The 19,608-nt window shown below is 44.6% G+C and overlaps 1 protein-coding gene across 1 annotated transcript in view; it reads left to right on the top strand.

Moving 5' to 3' along the window:
- The first annotated feature begins 4,985 nt into the window (after positions 1-4,985).
- Itih5 (inter-alpha-trypsin inhibitor heavy chain 5) overlaps positions 4,986-19,608 on the top strand; it is an 82,178-nt gene continuing 67,555 nt past the window's right edge. The window contains exons 1-4 of the mRNA XM_033761814.1: positions 4,986-5,013; positions 7,323-7,367; positions 18,048-18,211; positions 19,097-19,198. Of these exons, the coding sequence (XP_033617705.1) occupies positions 18,063-18,211; positions 19,097-19,198 (251 nt within the window). The 5' untranslated portion in view covers positions 4,986-5,013; positions 7,323-7,367; positions 18,048-18,062. The remainder of the gene's footprint in view (positions 5,014-7,322; positions 7,368-18,047; positions 18,212-19,096; positions 19,199-19,608) is intronic.

Raw genomic sequence — 19,608 nt, 5'->3', positions numbered from 1 at the left:
AGGAGGCGTCGGCTCCCTCTGCTCCGCGCCGTCCGGGTCCGCAGCCTCCCGTCCCCAGAGCTGCGCCTGGGACTTCAGAGCACCGCAGAGCCAAGTTCCCTTCCCGGAGCCTCTCACCTGCCGATCTTTCTTGTTAATTTCTGCTCCTGGGCCCGTCCTCCGCCCCTAAGAAGTTAACAGGTTTTGTCATCACCGCGTTTGTGAGGTGCTGTGTGGTCACTGCTGTCGATTCAGGGAGAAGGGACAGGTCAGGAGCGCACAGCTCCGGGTCGGTTCTTACCGCAGGCGAGCGGTCTCAAGGTGGCCCGGTGACCCGCCGGTACCAAGACCCAGGGCGTCTCAGTTCCGTTAGTCGACATCCTGCGCCCTCGCCTGGGTGAGGGTGTGTGTTGTTAACCTCGGGCCGAATTGAGTGGCTGTGGGGAAAGCTCTGCGCCGGTACCGGCCGGGTCTCGCTCCCGTCGCGGGTCCTGGCGCGGAGACCTGGTAGGAAGCGGCCGTCGGCGGGCGCAGCGCTGCTCTGGAGCCCTCTGTTTAAAGCGTGCTTTTGCAAGGTGAGAGGAAGGGGAAGGTGGGCTCACACCTCCCTTTTCCCAACCTCTTGCTTTGAAGAGCAGATCTAGAAGACGGAATCAGCCCGAGCACCGGAAGGTTATTTCCGTGCTATCCGGTGAAGGCTCGGATCTGTAGAATGGAATTGGTGCGGATTCTCTCCAGGGCTTGTCCTGAGGAGTAACCGCTGAGATCCCAATGGGCTTCTGTGGTGGAGCAGAGGCGGCTCTGGAGCCAGGCTGGTGACCACAGTGCTCTTGCCGGTTGTGTGGCCGGGGAAGCCCTTTCTCGCTCCTAGTCTTCCTTTCCCCTCGGCCACAGCAGGGAGTGCGGTTCTCCTGCCCAGGCCTGGAGGATGCCTGCAGCTTGGGTGAAGGCTGCTTTACAGCACGTGCTCCACACTTACCCGGGAGGCATTTTAGTAGGTGGTGGAGGGCAGGCGCTCAGCTGCCTGGGACTGAGCCCTGATTGTGTCCCTTACCGTCTCTGTGACCTGGGCCGGTCATCTGTAGCCTCCGTTTCTTCTCTTGTAAGTGTGGGAAAATAATACAGCTGTGAAGACGGAAGGAACTCATGTACACAAAGCACTTCGGACCTTGTTGGATTTATTGTCAGCTATGAGCAGCTGTTGGGCTCCAGCAGCAGAAGTGCCAGGGAAAGAATTTAGGGTAAAGATCTTGGAAGTTTTTTGAGAGGAGGAGGGAGGAGTGTGTGGGAGGGACTGAAACAAAGATCCCAGTTTATGAAGTAGGCGGACCCACGGAGCTCTGAGCCCTCAAGTCTAACTCTCTCAACTTTCCTTCTTAGAAAAATGTGGATTTAGCTCATTTTGCTGATTTCATACATTTTGTGTCTTCAACACAGGGCTAATATTTCCTGAAGATGACTAAATCCAAAATGCAAGTTGGGAAAGTAAAAAAATGAAAATGTGTTATGTACCAGTATCAACTCCCCTCAGTGAAGGCCATCATTTTGTGCTGCAAACAGGGACCAATAAAAATTAAAAATATGTTTCTAAATTATAAGGAAAAATTGGAATTTTACCTTTATCCATACTTTTAAAAAAAAGTTTACCTTTTTTTGTGTGTTTGTGAGGCAGGATTTAACACACACAGGATCTCGCATCAGGGCTTCTTGGGTTCAAGTCCTGTCTCTGTGTGTGCTGGAGAATTACTTAATATCTCTGAGCCTCTACCTCAAAAGAAGGATGATAAGATTACTTAATTAAAAGAATTTTAGCCAGGCACGGTGGTGCACATCTGTAATCCCAGCACCGGGGAGGATGAAGCAGGAGGATTGCCTAGAGTTTGAGGCCAGCCTAAACTACGAACGGAGACCCCATCTGGGGGCATATTTTAAAGAGTGAATGGATTAATATACTTAAATTTTAGAACAGAACTTGAGAATGTTTTACTTTTAAGTATTATAGTCTTCAAAATTATATATAAAGTTAATGTTAACAGATATGTACATTTATGCAAATTTCAACGTAGCCAAACATGTCTACTAACTTACATTGCAAACTTGTTACTAGATTCAAATTCCTTTCTTTGACCCTTACTCTCTACTCCATCTGTAAACTATGCTACCCATAGTGGAGTGACTACTGAAAAGTGATGGTTTCTAACCTTCTGAGTACCAAAAAGTCACTCATAGATCATTAATGTAGATCTGTTAGATTTTGGGGGACAGGTTGCTGAGCAAAAGACTCTGATCCTAGAACCTTGAATAAGACTAAAAGAGCCTGTTAAGCCTGTAATTCTAGTATCCTGGGAGGCTGAGACAGGAAGATTGCAATATATGGTAATATAAATATGATAGGGCTGTATTCCTATTATTAGAAAAACAGTTTTGAATGTATGAAATATTAATAGCCACTAGTTATTAAATGTCCAGTGACCGAGAGAGTTTGCTAGGAGCTTTATGTAAAAGAAATCAAGAGCAATAAAGTATTACAGTTGAAAGCACCCCAGCTCAGTCTGGACTGTGTGGGTTGAAATCTGGGCACTGCCACTGCTGGGCTGTGTGTCCCTGGGCTGAGCTCTTCACTTCCTTGGGTGTCAGCTTTGGCACTTGTGTGATGGGTGGTTAATAGCTCCTATCTCATAGGGAGTGTAGCTCTAGGTTCAAGGAAGGAAGTAAACATTGCACAAATTTAGAGCCTTTAAGAGAAAGAATATTCAAGTACGCCTATAAAATTAGGTCCTGAGTGGCCATTTGTCTAGAATGATAAAGCACAGCAGATGACACGTGTTGACAATCTGACAAACACCACAGATACCACCCAGAGTTAGGTGCCTGTGACAAGTGCTGGAAGCCCAAACTGATAGCCAACTCCATTTCTCCATCATAACACAGCTTTAAATATTGCTTGTCTTGCACATGTGAGAGCCTGCGTTCTATTTCCAGCACTGCTAAAAAATAATAATTAAAAATTAGATAAAAGCAATAAACCCATTATATTTCTTCATGGTTGCAGTGAGGGTTCAGTGAGTTAATTCCGGTGAAGCATTTGCAAATAGGAAGAAACAAGGCATGATTAGCCATTTTCTACTCTTTGCACACAGCCTGGTGGAGTCTCCAAGAACCACACCAAGGTCTCAGCGTATCTGTTTTATAAAAGACAGCTAGGGAAGTTGGTCCAGGAGAAGTAACATACCCAGGCAACTACGTGCAGAGCTGGATTAGAGCCTGGCTGCGTTGATTGCCAAAGCCGGAGCTCTCAATAAATCCGCAAATCACAGGCTACTTTCATATTTATAGCTTAATTTGTTTAAACATGATTTTTATTTGTAGCTCCTGGCACATAGACAGTGCTCAATACATGCTGGTCATAATTCAAACACGTCTTGTGCTGACACATTTCCAATTCTGGGAACTAGAAATATTCTGTGCTTAAGATTTCTTCCAAATTCTCACCCACAACCCTGTCTTTACATTTGGAGGGAAAACAGAGAATCGAGATAACTTCTAAAAAACTCTCTACACAATAAAGCCAGCCAGTAAAAGGTTTTGCAAGCTTCAAGCCCCTCGATAATGCCTCCCTTAAGTACGGGGTTACGGCCGCAGAAAAGGAACTGAACGAATGAATGGGGAAGGAGGATGTTGTGGGAGAAATTCCGGGGATTTGCTCATTCACAAACCAGCCATTGCTCATTCCTTGGGGTCCGGAAAAAAGGGTGGGGAGCCCTGAGAACTGGGTGATGAATCGCGTGTGTCTTTGTGTTCTTCGCTAGCAGTCTTCTCGAAGGCTTGGGTGCGCTGATTTAGGGAGACCTTACTTCATGTACTGTTGGCTCTGTGGTCAGGAATGCCGGTAATGCTCCTGCACCCAAGGATCAGCAAGGCCGAAGTGGAAAGATGAATAATTTAGCTGTTCTTTTTTGGGTGGTGGTGGTGGGGATACTGCACCACTCATTATTTTCCCCCAAGCAAGGCCAGTCTCCTGTATTTTTCACAGATAAAGAAAGAAAACTGGGTGACTTGCCTTATAGCCAGTCGATTTCCTTTTTGGCCCTAAATCTTCCTGAAAGTTGTTTTTCTTCCATCACTGAGGTTATAACGAGGCATCCCACATTGCAAGTGGTTTGTAGTTGAACAATGTGGAGCAGGATTATCCCAAAAGAAGAGCAGTTTTGTGCAGATGATGTAGAATTACCCAGATGGAAATACTCCCAGACTAACACTTCTACACCTGGTGATAAATGGCATCTTGTGACTTTCCAGCATCCAGCCTTGATTTTGTTCCAGGTTCTATAGCATATCTCTAAGGTAATAGACTGCGTAGTTGCAGTGTTTGCGAAAGTCCTCGGAAAAGTGGATACCAGCTGGTCGATGAAGTCCTCAAGGTCATCTGGAGTCATAGATCCAGTAATGGAGTACAAAGGGCTTGCAGTTTGCAAACTCTTATACTGGCTTTAGTTTTCAGAGTGCCGAATTCAAACCTGCTTTTATGCTTTCTTACCAGTCAACCTCGGTCCGTCAAGCATCCAGACTCAAGGGACGTTCACATGCCACGGAGCTAGGGCTTGTCTCTCCTGTCCCTGCTCACGTTCTTTCCGACCAGTGGACTGTGTCAGTCAGCTTTGTGTTACCACAATGACTACCAAGTAAACCTATAAAGAGAAAAGACTGATTTTGGCTCATGGTCTCAGAGGGCTCAGTCCATGGTCACTTGGCCATGTTGCTTGTGAGACTGGCGAGGCAGCACATCGTAATAGAGGAGCATGGCCGAGCCCACCAGTAGATGCTTACCTTGCCTATCACGTTTTCATGAGTGTATTTCCTTTATTTTTTCTTGTAATTAGATATAGCGTGGTCCTTGATGGCAGAGATCATGGCTTGTATTTCTTAATAAATATTGTGGTTTGGACGTCTGTTCTTTTTGGACATCTGTTCCGGTGTTGGAGAAATAAGCTCGAATCAAAACTCTGTGGGAGCTGCTATGAATTAGTGCTTCAGGTAAGCTAGTGGAGGCTCTAAGGTTACTGTGAATAGTAGTTCTTGCCCTGAAGCTGGAAGTCAGTCACTTCTCTGGATCCAGTGTCCACCCCCAGATTCTTAGAAGGCCATGGAAAAATACAAAGAAAATATATAAAGAATCAGGATTTCCTAACCAAAAAGCAATGATGATGACATTGTTCTCATTTCCACTTCCAGTCCTCGCTGGCACCAGGAATCTGTCTGTACTGGGATGCTTTGGGTCTGGGTCAACCTGAGTTTAAGCTTGCATTGAACTATAGCCATGGCGGTCCCCCGAGACATCAGATAGTCATCTCAGAAATGAAAAGCCAACATTGTTTTGTTCTCCTTAAAGTTTGCTTGTTTTCTTGGAAAGCCTAATTTCCAAAGGAGGAAACTTCAAAGAAAATATGCTAGGCCGCAGACAGAATCTGATACCTGAGAGGGGCTCGGCACTCCTTCCAGCCAAGTTACTTTAAGTGCTCCCCAGCCTATTCCTCAATTTTAGGGAGGTAAAGGCCCGAGATGAGCCTGCAGCACTTGGCAAGAACTTGCCTAGGATCCTCATCATGGCCTTCCATCGGTTCCCTGTACACCTCAACTCATGTCAGAGATCAGAAAGCACCATCATCCTGGGAATTGTTTGATTTCCATTTGCAGTTAGGGTGGTTGTCAGTCTAAATCCTGTACTATTTCTATTTATGTTCTATGAGATAACAGACTGTCATGGCTTCTAGTGTTAACTTACATATGCAAATATATTATAGATATTTGTGTTTATGCAAATATATTTATATTGATGTAAAGATACATTTGTATATTTGAGGGATAAAGGAAAGGATAAGAGTAGAACAATTTCTGTTATACTTTCAGTTTTTAATATGCAAATGTATTTATTGTTTATTCCATTATGGTAGTAATCTATAGTAACATGTTAAAAACTGAATATAGAAAAGTATAAAGAAAAAGAACTCGCCCATCCAAAAGTAATAGCCCTTTGCATTTTGGTGCACATGCTACATAGAAAACATGTGTACTTAAAAAACAGATGATTTTAAATACAATGTTTTGTGGTTTGTTATTTTAACATACATTTTGAGTATATTTGTTGGAATCTGCTAGGTTACGCTTGGTAACATACGAGCCCCAAATCTCTACACTTATTTCTTGCTCACACAAGTTGGTCCGCCTTGGTTTGGCAGTGGAACAAGTGTGCATATTGCGATTGCTTGTGAACTTGGGCAGGATGGAGCAGGTACCTTTCCCAACACCTGCAGTTACTGTGCCCAAGGGAGAAGGCCGTGTTGCAGGGTAGAGTGTCTGTAAGCTAGTGCTTGGCCCTGAGTGACAGACGTTATTTACATCATTGGCCAGAGTAGCATATGGCCCCAACTGCGCCAGGGGTCATTCTGGCAAAGAGCTGGAAAAACATTTAGTAAACACCTCAAAGCCTGCTAACATGAGCATTTGTCCACCTCGGTAAATATACATCCACACCATCATTTTCAAGAGCTGTGTTGTAACTAATCAGTGTCACATGATATATGTAACCAAACCATTTTTAAGGGTGCTTTAGGCTATTTCTAATAAAGAAAACTTGTTTTAAAAGTTGCAAAGAATTTTCTTGTACATTCATTTTTTTCCTACTGATTTCTTCTCTCATGATACTTTAAGTATTATATTACACTTGACTGTAAGTAAAATTTTAAAATTAAAAGACATGAATACAGGCATAATATAAAATACTATAGTCACTTTGGAAAATAGTTTGGCAGTGTCCTTTTGTTTTGTTGTTCCTTTTTTTGAGACAAGTCTCACTATGTAGCCTGGGCTGGCCTTGAGCTCATGACGATCCTCCTGCCTCAGCCTCCCAAGTTCGGGGACTACAGATGTGTGCTACCATCCCTGGATCAAGTCAGAAATAAAATGAAACAATACAAATATTCGAATGACCTGTCCTGGGCATTTTATCTAGACTCCTCTTTCAAATTTAAAAACAATCAGAGGACAAGGTAGTATGACCTCTTAGTCAACCTATTCTGAAAAGGATGGACTCATATGGCTCAGAAACCAAGTCTCTGCCAAAAAACAGAAAGTACTTTTCAGGCTGAATAGACTCTCAGGACAGAGGCCTTTCAGAACCGGTGTCACCAGGGTGTTAGAAGCAAGGGGGATGTTCTGAGGGAGCAGATGACGATGTGCTTTTACTGTAGCAATGTTGAAAATATTCTAAACACTCACTGTATTGGATGCATTTTAGCCCCTCCCAGAAGCCACTTAATCCTCTGTTGTGTCTCTTCTCTCTCTAGGTCGGCGGCAGGGTCCCCAGGCAGCTCAGGCTGGTGCAGAGGCTGGTAAGTAGACTCGAGTCGGCTCCGTTCCCCGCTCTCCAGTGCTGCTTTGCACGCATCCCTCCAAAGTTCGTGAGTTGTGCACAGAAGAACCAACAGCACAGGCGCGGATTCTTTTATGACTGTCCTTGAAGTGGTTCTTTCTTTCTTTGCAAGAAAAAAACTTGATTTCAGTGGGACTGCATAAGTACAAAGCATGGAGTTTCAAAGACTTCCTTCAAAAAAATTCTAAATATAATCTGCCTTTATTTTTTATGACATCCTTACCCAGGAAACGAAGACCTCGCTGTTGTGAAGTAAGCCACTAAAGCGTCTAGAGAAGGCCCATCTGCGTATTAAAGAGACACAAGATGAGGCCGGGCAGGGCCCCGAGGGGCGGTGGAGGCTTGAGCAAGTGTTCAGAGACCCCAGGAGGTTAGGAGGTGTGATAGAAAAACACGGTGAATTGGAAAAGTTTTGCAGTGCTAGGCACACGGCCATGCGTCCCGCTCAGAACACTCCGCCTCCCTTCGCACACGCTTATCCCTTGGTTCTTGCGGTTTTCTGAAGCAGACCTGGAAATCTGTGTGTTCGGTTGCAGGGTCGAGGCTGGCTTGACGTCCTGGGTAGCTTTGAAACATTCCTTCCCTCACGGTCACTTTGACTTCGAGGAGGACCGCACGTCCCAGGCGCCAGCTCAGGTGGAGGGCAGCACACGGAACGTGATGTTTTGCGGGCCTGCTTCCCACGGGACGGCCGGCGTTTGTTCCCGCCCCGCAGAGACTCTCAGGACAGAGGCCTTTCAGAACCGGTGTCACCAGGGTGTTAGAAGCAAGGGGGATGTTCTGAGGGAGCGGATGGCGATGTGCTTTTACTGTAGCAAAGTTGAAAATATTCTAAACACTCACTGTATATTTTGACGGCATGACGTGTTTTAAAAACATCTGCTCTTCCTTATGACTGTGTGCAATGAGTTATCCAAGTGCGGGGACGTTTAGGCTGTGGTGAGGTTTTGGCATGCCCTGCCCTACCTGTGGCAGGAGTGTAAGTCAGTTTTGCTCGCAAGCGTCACGATCCCCGCTATGTTTGGGCCAGGATTTGTTCCTCTTCTCTTCACCTGCCTCTGTGTCCTCGTCCATTTTGCTCATCTCCCCCCGCTTCCCCAGAACCCTGAATTTGTGGGTCCGGTATCCCTTCTTTGGTCTTCCTCCCTGCTCACGTACTCATAATAAACAGAGGTACAGAGACAGGTCAAGGGTTGTGAAGCATATGAGGGTCTCTCTGCTTTAAGCGAATAAGTTGTTGCCATTTCCTAACGGCTGGTAGAAAAGAGCGTAGCAGGTCGGAGACCTAGTCCGCGCTGTGACAGGAGCAGCGGTAGCCGGAGGACCGCATTTGCTCGGTTCCTAACCGCAGCTGGAGGGGCCCAGGGGCACCTGCGCCTATGAGTGACGGAGTTTAGAGAAGAGGATGTTAAGCAGTGACCCGAAGGCTGCCTGGTCGTCGTCAGGAGCGGGAGGTTCCTCTTCGTTGTTCGGGATCCTCAGCCAACTCGCCCTGTGCTCTGGAGGGGGCGCCACCTGCCTCAGAACAAGGGCAGCTAGTTTGTGTGCTTGCAAAATGTGCGGGAGCGCCACGCCTCATGGGGAGCGGCCTCCCGACGCCGTACGCCTGCATCGTCCGTTCATCCACTCATGCACCACCGAAGTAGATTGTGGAGTGCCTGGGACCCGCTCAGCAGCGTCGAGCGCACGAGATACGGTGATGCCGAAACAGACAGGACACTGTCTTTCACAGGGCCCGGGAGTGGGAAGGTTAAGACAAACAGACAAAATAAATATCAGTAGTTGGGAAGAGAAACACACAGGTGGGGGAGCTTATGCACATCCGTTCACATGAGATTTCTGATCGCCGCTTTAACACAGCAGCTGGCATGCGCTGAGTGCTTACTATGACCGGGCTTGTCGTAAATGCCGCCCGCCCCAGCGTGAACTACACCCCAGCTTATTTATTTATTTATTATTTGAGAGCAGGTGTTGAAAAATCACCGAGGCTAGACTTGAACTTGTGTTCCTCCCGCCTCAGCCTCCCTGAGTGCTAGGGCTCTGGATTGGTTCTAAGTGCTTTGTGTGCATAATCTAATTACTCTCACCACAATGCTTTGCAGCATTTGACAGATGGGAGAACTGAGGTTCAGTAAGACTGAGCAACTTTTCCAAGATGATGCCATTGGTAAGAAGGGGAGAGCCAGGACTGAGTCCCAAAGATGTGTCAGTTTCCGAGTAATACACCCAACCGCCCTTTCACTTATTTATGTATTCCCCTTTTTCTCATATTCTCACTGAAAAATACTCCGTCTGGCATAGTGGTATCCATTATTTAAGTGGTGACTAGTCTTCTGTTACACCAGAGTTTATAAAGTATTCTACTATGATGAAAACTCAATTTGTTTCCATTTTTTGCCCCACAAACCGTACCCCAAACCCCCTTCTCTTTTGTATATTCTATTATTCCGTTTGTTTAATGCTATGTCTTAGATTTTCAGCGAGGGGACTCCTGATTCAAAGTAGTATACATGTTAGTTTTGATAGATTTTGTCAGGTTCCGTTTCTATCAGCAGGATGAATTGCACATTCCTGCCAGCAGTCAATGTAATTACTTTTTGATCTGACAGTCTCTTAGCTACGAAAGGACATCTCCTAGTTCGTTTTGTTTGCGTCTCCTAGAGTATATACAGACTTGGACACTTTATTTGTTTTTTTGTTTGTTTTTGGTTTTTTGTAGTTGAGACTGACCTGGAACTCACTATGTAGCCCAGGCTGGTCTCAAACTCACAGTGATCCTCCTGCCTCAGCCTCCCAAGTGCTGGGATTACAGGCGTGCGCCACCATGCCCAGCCTTTGGACACTTTAAAGTAGACTTGTTATTAGGCATTCAGAGAAGCTTTTCTCCAAGTTACTTTAATCAGGTCCTCCGCTCATCTTTCTATTGTGGTTTTTTCTTTTTTTGTGGAACCAGGGGATTGAACTCAGGATCTTTGCTTGCCAGACAGGCCCTGGTACCACTGAGCTGAACTGCCAGCCCTCCGTTGTGCTTTTATGCCCCCTAATTGTCAATTTATCGGAGTTCTTTGTATATTTAAATATTTTCTGTCTTCCGAGTTAGATGATTTCCTCCACAAATCTCTCATTTGACTGTTAACTTTGCTTATAGGATATTTGCCATATAAAAGTTTTAAGTTCCTAAGTAATAAACAAGTCTATCTTTTTTATAGTTTCTAAGTTTTTGATCTCGATCATGAAGATTTTCTTCACTCCTTAGCTTAGTCTGTTTATATGATCTTTTAGCTTTTCTTAGCAATCTTAGAGGGCTGGGGATTTAGCTCAGCGCTGTCTGCACCTGCCTCGCAAGCACAAGGTCCTGAGTTTGATCCCTGGTACCATCCTGCCAAAAAAACAAAACCAAAAAACCCAAACAGAAACCTCTTCGAATTTTCAAAAAGCCTTTTATTTATGTTTATTATATTTTTTTCAGTACTGGGAATTGAACCCAGGACCTGCACGCTAAGCTCCCTTCCCAGCACCTTTTCAATTTTGAGACAGGGTCTCTCTGAGTCCCTAAACTGACCAGGCTGGGCCCCCGAATTCTCGGATTACCGACTCGCTCACCGCACCTGGCTGCTGTTACACGTTTTTAACACGGACTTTGCCTAGCCCAGTGTTCCGCAGTGATCTCTCCAGCACTGACCGGGCCCATCACGCTGTCCTGTGCGTGTCCTCCATACTCCGCAACACCTGCCCGGGTACAGCCCAAGATCGTACGGGACCCTGGAGACACGGCCCTGCCTGCGTGTGCAGTCTGCGGTCCGGCGCGCGTCTTCCTGTGGGGCGCCCTAACCCTTCACGCCCTTCCCTTGGATGGGCCGAGTGTGCGCGGCACGGCTGTGCGTTGTGCCCTGTGTAATACCACTGTGCCCTGTGTTCTTTTCGAGAGGGAGAGGGACTAATGCTCCGTAGGTATCTTTGGATCGTCACACGCTAGTGTTTTCCCTGCACTGGGAGGAAGAGTGGAGGCAAATTATTTCTGAGGTGATAAAGAAAGCCCAAAATTATGGTGTCTAAGAAGATGGCTAGGCCAGAATAAAACATCGAAAGGTTGATCCGGTGGGAGGGGTCACGGGCCGGGGCAGCTCTCCCCCCGCACGGTTCCGGATGGCAGCGTGGGTAATTCGGGAACTCACATGAGTCATCCAGAAACCTTTGGTCCCTCAGGCAGCTAATTAAGACACTCCCGGCTTTAAACTACTTTTCTATCTGTTGATTTTGTAGGAAAGAATAATGAAGAAATTGCATTCTGTCAGAGGAAGATTAGTCCCCCCACTATTTTGCAGTTGACACCCCAAACAACACTATCACTGAAGTGGAAATATGGAAAGCATGTTGGATTTTGGAGAACTGTGCAGTGGGAAAGGTTGAGCAGCTGTTTAGTTATGTCTTGTTTATGGCACATTTTCCTGAACTTGTGAGACTCGAAACTCTGATTTGCTTTTCAGTGTCATCTGCTGACAGCTTCCCCTGCCTGTCCGGTGTGCTTCTCCAAAGTGTCCTCCTTTCTGAATCGGCTCATTCATTGTCCTGGCCTGGGCCCGGGACCATCCTTGTGTCCCTGCCTTTTGTGTTCCTAGAAGGTTCTTTTTGTTTTCTTCCATCACATACAAATTCTACATCGATTGTAAAACTTTTTCTTACATTTTAAGGACCTCACTGACTTATCTTTCTCCTGGGACACTGTTTGTTTCTTTGGAGAATAATAAATTGAACCCAGGGCCTCAATTATGGTAGGCAAGAGCTCTACGGTGGGTCCACACCTCGAGCCTCTTTCCCGTTTTCTGAACTCGGGAAGGTCTTTAGTCAAAGTATCTGTCTGTCTATCTGTCCATTGATCGTCTACCAGCCCACCATCTATCTGGAGATAACACATATATCTCCCTTCCTATATGTTTCTATATTGCTTTTCATATTTTTTACATTTTTTTGTCCTTTCTTTCCAACTAACTGCAAGTGCCTTGAGATAAGGGACCATGTGTGATGCTAGTTCCTGAACTGTCATGGAACACAGTCTTTAGCAGTGCCTAGTAAATGCTAATTTATTATATTTCTTTTTGGTGGATATGTATTTTTCTGTTTGAGTATTCAAGATTTAGATTCAATTCCATAAATGTTTGTTAAGTGTGGCGGTACAGCCGTCACAACACGAACATGCCTGAGTCAGGGTGTGAGGATTGAGAAAGGAAAGAACACTCAAGCCTGAGCGGAGACGAAGAGAAGTCTGATTTATTTCACAGAAACAGCTCCTTTTATAGGTTCACATCAACAGGAAGCACCAAGCAACTATTTGTATCTTTTATGCAAAGACTGGATTTTCTGACTCTTTGCAAAGAACATCAGATCTTTGGCTGTCTCCTTGAGTTTCTTCCATTGCAGCAACAAGTTTAACAAGCAGAGTCCTAGAATGTTACAGATTGTATCAATGCCTTGAGTGTAGAGGTGAAGAAGTTTCGTTTTAAATGTCAAACTCCTAGAGGGCCATGGCGGGGCTCCCACAGTTAAGTTAGTCGCTGTTCTGAGAGCTGTGAATTAAAAAGAGGAGGAAGAATCCGTTGCCTGCCTGGCAGGCACAAGGTCCTGAGTTCGATCCCCTGTACCCCCCAAAATGAATAAATAATAAATCAATAAAGGAGGAGGAAGAGGAGGAGGAGGAGGAGAAAGAGGAAGTGGAAAAAGAAGGCGAAGAGGGGGAGGAAGAAGATAGAGAAGGAGGAAGAAACGGAGCGGGGAGAAGGGAGCGGAAGAGAAGACAGAAGGAAGGGAGGGAGAATGGACTCGCGGGTTCTCTTCTCCGTGGGATTGGCGGCCGTTACAGATGTGCACACCGTCAGCTCTGGGAGATTCTAGACCAAAGAGCTCTGCGCCCAGAGGGCGAGGCTTGGTGCACAAGTAGCAGCAGCGACTCCTGGAAAAGGGTAACTGGGGAGAAGCAATAAAGCTGAAATCGTCTTTTGAAAATTTTTTTGCTTATCTGTTGCCATGAACCGTGGTTCATATTCTTGATGGGATATTATGGGAAAGCTACTGTGTCCATAACCGGAATTGTGGGCCTGAGAAGATGCCGTAACTTACTGTTTTGTCAAGTATCTCTTAACTTCCACATTTCAGCAAAGTTATTTATCTTGTAAGAATAAATCAACACGACATTAAAAAAAATAGCCTCAGTGTACCAAGGGAAGATTTTCAGTTATTTTAAAAGTAGTACTGGCTAGGAGAGAACTATGTGCTGAAGGAACTAAATTTTGTTTGGAGTGCTGTGTAGCTAGAGCTACAACCTTCTGCTGAAGGAAGATGTAGACTTAATGAGTAAGCCCTCTGCCCCCAGAGTAACCCTCTTTTACGGAAAACAGTTCAGTGACAAGTTGAAAGAGACTTTCTGGAAAGTGTCGGAACGTGACAACAGTGCAGGGTGGATTCAGCTTGGTCTCCTTTCTCCAGCCTTTGCGACATAATGGGAAATAACGGAGGTTCAGAAGTAGATTTTGAATCATCAGTGAAGACAAAGTTATATTTAGTAAATTTCTGGAGTTCTGCGTTTTAACGGTTATCTCATGCTCACCAGTCTTGGCCAGCCAGGGAGCCTCTGGAATCCTTTCAGGAGAGGAGCAGGCTGCGGTGTCAGTGGCTTTTGACCGGCCTCCTGGATTTACCAACCTCTACCTGGTGACCTGGCTAAGGCTTACAGTAAATGACTTTAGACTGCACTGGTGCATGAGAGACTAAGTTCAGAGTTTTTTTCTTTCTGTATTGTCTTTATAATTTATTCTGTAACCTCTTCCAAAAAGATTCCAGGGGCATTTTTCATCTGGAGAAGTCTAGTTTATAAAACATAACAAACAAAACACCTACAATTTATTTCATTTTATTTTTTTCAGTTAGCAAAAGTACTGTATTTTTCTCTCGTATTTGCTTTACAAAGTGATGAAGTTCACAGCTGTATACCAAAACGAGGAAGCCAGGGCTACTTGCTTATAAACATTTTTTTGCAGTCAAGTATCATCTAATCTCATAAAACATCTACAGTTTAGAACCAGCACATTGTTTGAAATAACAAATAAAACGACCGGATTCCAGGCAAGGACAAGTCACGCTCAGCTAGGGCTCCAAACTCAAATGTCCACAGAGCTGGGCAGGCGGTCCTATTTCTGTTATTACCTAAAAATCTTTTGTAAAACTCTGTGCTTAAAGCAACAGCCATTTTGTAAAATGGCTTTGTGGGCTGGGAATTTGGCCAGAGCCCATCTCAGTGGTTCTTCTGGCCTATGATGTCCATGCGGGTTGCTGGTGGTGTTCAGCCGACAGACGGGCTGATCTGGAGGGCTCAGGACAGCTTACCCTGCGCTGGGCTCCTAGGCAGGGATGCTGGAGCTGGGCTGAGCGAGGGTCTACACCAGGCTTCTCTAGCAGGCAGTGTCAGGCATCTCACTCGGTAACTCAGGACCTGCACAAAGAGTGTTCCAGGAGACCTGGACGGAAGGGTTCTTGTGACCCGGCCTTACAATCCCAGGACATCGCTTCTAGAGCATTCTCTAGGTAACGCAAACCCCAGGGCCCAGGTTAAGGGGGAATGAATGAGTGAAACCACCTCTCAATGGGAGGAGAAGCAAAGCCTTGGGACCTATTTTGAAAAGACGTTATCTTTTAATTTATATATTAAGTAATAATTAATTTATATATTAACAATATATAAATATTATACTACTATTTGATGTAATGATATTATACATATGTATTTATATTTACATTTATGTATTATATAACTTATATGTATATGTCTCTCTATATCTGTACAGGTAGATACAGATAGATATGTTTTTACTCTTCAGACAAGAGCGTACAGTATCTACTTACGGAAGGGTAGACCAAAACCCTTAAGTATTACCTCTGAGGAATGAAATTGTGACCCTAGGATGGGAAGGAGACCCTTTTCATTTTATTTCAGTAAAATTCAAAGTTTTGACCATGTGTATGTATGACTTGACAATTTTTTGATAACTAGTTTATGTAAATAAATTGGAGAACACTAAAGCTAGAATTTCCTTAGCCCACGGGATTTTTTCTTAGCATTGATTACTATTTCCTATTTGATATATCTGCGTGCAGTATTTTATTTCGATTTTTCACAACTCCACACAGGCATAATTATGGACCATTTTTTGTGCATCAGCTCAGATTTGGACATAAAAGAATATATTTATTCTGCCTCCTGCCTCGAAAGTGCAAGGACCTGAGTTCGATCCCTGGTACCCCCCCCAAAAAGAATACATTTAATTATGCATAATTTATTAAGAAAATCTGTTTCTAGAAATAACACAGATTAAAGCCAATGCTTCATTTCAGTTCATGGTTTAGTTCATCTTGGAGCTCTCTTCTTGAAAGATAATGAGCTGCAAGTTTTAAATTTTAAAAAACCCACCAGGTCACTGTGCTGTTGAGACCATTACTGTTGCCACCCTCAGTCTAACCCTCATGGTCTTCACCGAAATGTATTCAATGTTTTTAAGAAGATAATTTTTTGGTTTTTGTTGTTGGTTCTTTGAGACAGGGTCTCACTAGGTAGTTCATACTGACCTGGAACTCACTGTGTAGCCTAGGCTGGTTTTGAACTCACAGTGATCCTCCTGCCTCAGCCTCCTGAGTGCTGGGATTACAGGTGTGTGATATAGCCTAGTGGTTTTGAACTCACAGTGATCCTCCTGCCTCAGCCTCCTGAGTGCTGGGATTACAGGTGTGTGCCACCACACCCAGCTTTAAGCAGATCATTTACCAGAAGCATTTGGTTAAAGTACATATGGAATCTCTTTTTTTGTTTTGGTTTTGTTTTTTTTTGTACCGGGGATTGAACTCAGGTCTTTGTTGGAATCTCTTTTTAATCCAAATCACTTCTGGGGAGAGAGACAGATTTTGTTCTAAAGAGACTGACTGGATTTTTCATAAAAGAATATTGTACAATCCAATTATTCCCGAATTCAAGAGTAATTTTCTAAATTCCAAGGTTTTATCTTTACTTTTGTTTTTATCTTATATCTGTGAATCTCAAATTGGTTATCATTTTAGGGATTTATTCAAGCCGTCTCAATTTAGAGATGAAGAAATGTATGAAAAAGGTCACCTTGTTAAATTCTTTTTTTCTTTTTTCTTTTTGTATCAGGGTTTGAACTTGGGTCCTTGTGCTCACAAGGCAGGCTGTGGCACAACTGAGCTAAGTCCCTGGCCCATCTTGTTAAATTCTTTAAAGCTTAAGGCTGTCAAACTTGAGTGCACATCGCAGTCACTTTGATGCCTTCTTACAACTTAGATTGCTGGGTCCTCTTCCAAGTTTCCGATTCTGTGGTTGAGGAGGGGTCTGGGAATCCACCTCTCTGACAGATTTCCGGGTGATCCCAGTGCTGCGGGCTTGGTGGTCAGACTGTGAGAACCACCACTTTGACAAAACTCCTTCCCTGGAGAGTTCCTTTTCCTCTTGTAGGTAAAAATCTTTCAAATGTGCCATTTCTAATTTTTATTTTTTTAACTTGATCATAACTTAACTGGACTCGGTGATGTATCTCTATTTCAACCTCTAAGAAAAGTACCCATACCCCTAACATGTTCCCTAAGCTGGGGAAGTTTCTTTAACTTTTTTTGGATCACCAAGCCTGAAAGTTCTCCCTCAAATAGTCACACAGATGCATGCCCTGTGCTGATCACTCCCTATTCCCTGTCCCCTGTTCCGTGTTCAGCTCTTGTGCTTGGCTCTGACCCCGTTTGAGAATAGGCGCACGTACACTTCATATTCATATCTGCTCCTCTGACGTGTTCTATGAGATATCTCTTGAGCTTCTTGTGGCTTGCTGTGCCGAGCTTCATTTGACTTGAAGCTTTCGAATATCGCCTGGTTTAAACAGAATAGCCCTGGGCCCAGGGTGTAGCTCAGCGTTGCCGTGCCTGTCTGGGAAGTGTAAGGATCTGAGTTCGATCCCTGGTACAAAAAAAAAAAAAAAAAAAAAGAAAGAAACAGAATAGCCTTCCTGGTGACCCATTGGAAATAGGTCTGTGGTCATCCTTTATACCACAGGAGAGGGTGGCTCATCATCAACGCATTATAACTTGCTATATTCTGAAAATGAGCCTGGGGCTACAGATCAATAAAGCAGATGAGGGTGGAATTGTTCAGGCACTGTCCCAAAGGAGAGAGCACAGTGCGATTTGAGTCAGGCCCCTTCCTACATTTATGGAGGTACCTGTGCCATGACCAGGACCAGGCTGGGGCTTGGGCACGTGAAGGTGAGCAGGGTCCACCCAGCCCTGCTGTGAGCCCCACACAAGGCTGCCGAGTGTGGACCTGGGAGCTAGGGGCTTTGGGCTCAGATTCCTCCTGCATTTCCTGCTGGCCGGGGCCAATGTGCACCCTCATAGCCCTGATGTGCCACCGTCCGTGAAATGACAATACGACTGCTACTTCCCAGGTCTGTCCCAAGACTGCAGTGGGACCCTACCTTGTCTGTTGGCTTGGGTTTCAAGAGCATCTCCTCTGCGGAGAAAGACCCGTGTCTACTGCAGTGTTTGACTTCTGCTTCCACGCAGCACTGACGACTGTATCTTCTACTTTCAACAGAAAACCAAGCCCTTGATGGCAGAATTCTCGGTAAAATCCACGATTATTTCTCGTTATGCCTTCACCACGGTCTCCTGCAAAATGCTGAACAGAGCTTCCGAGGACCAGGAGTTTGAGTTCCAGATGCAGATTCCAGCTGCAGCTTTTGTCACTAACTTCACCATGTGGGTGGCACTGGTTAGCGGGAGATCTCCGTGTGGGTGGTTGGACCGGGCCTGAGATGATGTGAGGCCCATAGCCTTTGACTGTGAGAATTCACACCCCGCTAAGGACGCGGGCCCTTGTGCCTGGGTCAGAAGGCTGCCCTCTTCCGTTCTTTTGCCTTTCCCTCCTTCCTCCCTTGTGGTCCTGTCTTTGTTCTTCCCATTTTCTTTTGGTCCATTCCTCTAGTCTTCCCTCCTTCCTCTCCTTTTTCTTTTCCTCCATCCTGGTTCAGCCTGGGCCCAGTATGCTTTGAGGGGATCGGTATACTATTTTAAAAAGTTGCTTGGCTTCAAAGATTCTAGTTGGGAGAAATAGTCAATAAATGAATAAATTGACAAAGGGGATCATTTGAGACAGTAGTAAACATTACAGTGTAAGGATAGCAAGTCGGATCTAGAGGAACTTTCAGTCAGGGAAATCAGGGAGGTGGCTTAGAGAGACCTAAAGAAATAGCATGGAACACTTGATATACTTGATTCAATATATTTCCTCTTTTTCTGGCCCAAAAGATAAAGATAAACAAAATGGGCTGAGTGTTTGGGTTTCATTTTTGGTGTGGGCACGATTTGAGTCGAAGACTCTTCGTGGAAATTTGAGCAGATCTTGTGATTTCTCTGCTGGTCAGTCACAGAGGTGCCTGGGCTCGGTCTCACCATTTGGATCTGTTGAACATTGCCCTAGAATGAAACGGATGACTCAAGCTGGTGCCCTAGTCTGGAATGCATTTGATCTGCATATCCAAGAAGCAAATAAAAATATTTTCTTGGGTCGCCATGGTTTTGAAGTCCATGTTGGACTTTGCCTTGGAACTGATGGCGTTAACACAGCTGTCTCTTGGGTTTCAGGCTTATTGGAGACAAGGTGTACCAGGGCGAAATTGCAGAAAGAGGAAAGAAGAATGGAGGTAGAGTAAAGGAGAAGAGGAATAAAACTACAGAAGACAGCGGGTAAGCACTGTTCAATTAAGGGATGAAAATCCATTGAAGCAAGGTGCCATACTTTCTACCCCTTTGCCTATGTAGCTCTTCCTTCCCTCCAAATATTTTAACATTTTTGATCCAAATAATAAATATATTTGATTCACACTATAGTAGATAAACATTTATAATAAAAGAAAATTTTACTCTGCCTGTTGCTTAGTTTTTACTTCCTAGCAACACTTGCTTTTAATATTTTTCTTTGCAATGACCTAACTCTAACTTGTGTGATAATGTTGCTTTTTCTTGATTTCTTAATAAAAATAAGATATTATCTGTTGACTCTTTTTCTGTGAAGAAAGAGGAGTTAGCAAATTTATAATAATCCTGTCTCTGCATTGTCTCTCTCTCTCTCTCTCTCTCTCTCTCTCTCTCTCTCT

The sequence above is a fragment of the Fukomys damarensis genome, unplaced genomic scaffold (assembly GCF_012274545.1).
Source record: "Fukomys damarensis isolate Sample0158 unplaced genomic scaffold, DMR_v1.0_HiC HiC_scaffold_10, whole genome shotgun sequence".
In the NCBI taxonomy this organism is placed as follows: Eukaryota; Metazoa; Chordata; class Mammalia; order Rodentia; family Bathyergidae; genus Fukomys; species Fukomys damarensis.
This window is presented reverse-complemented; position numbering and strand designations above follow the sequence as displayed.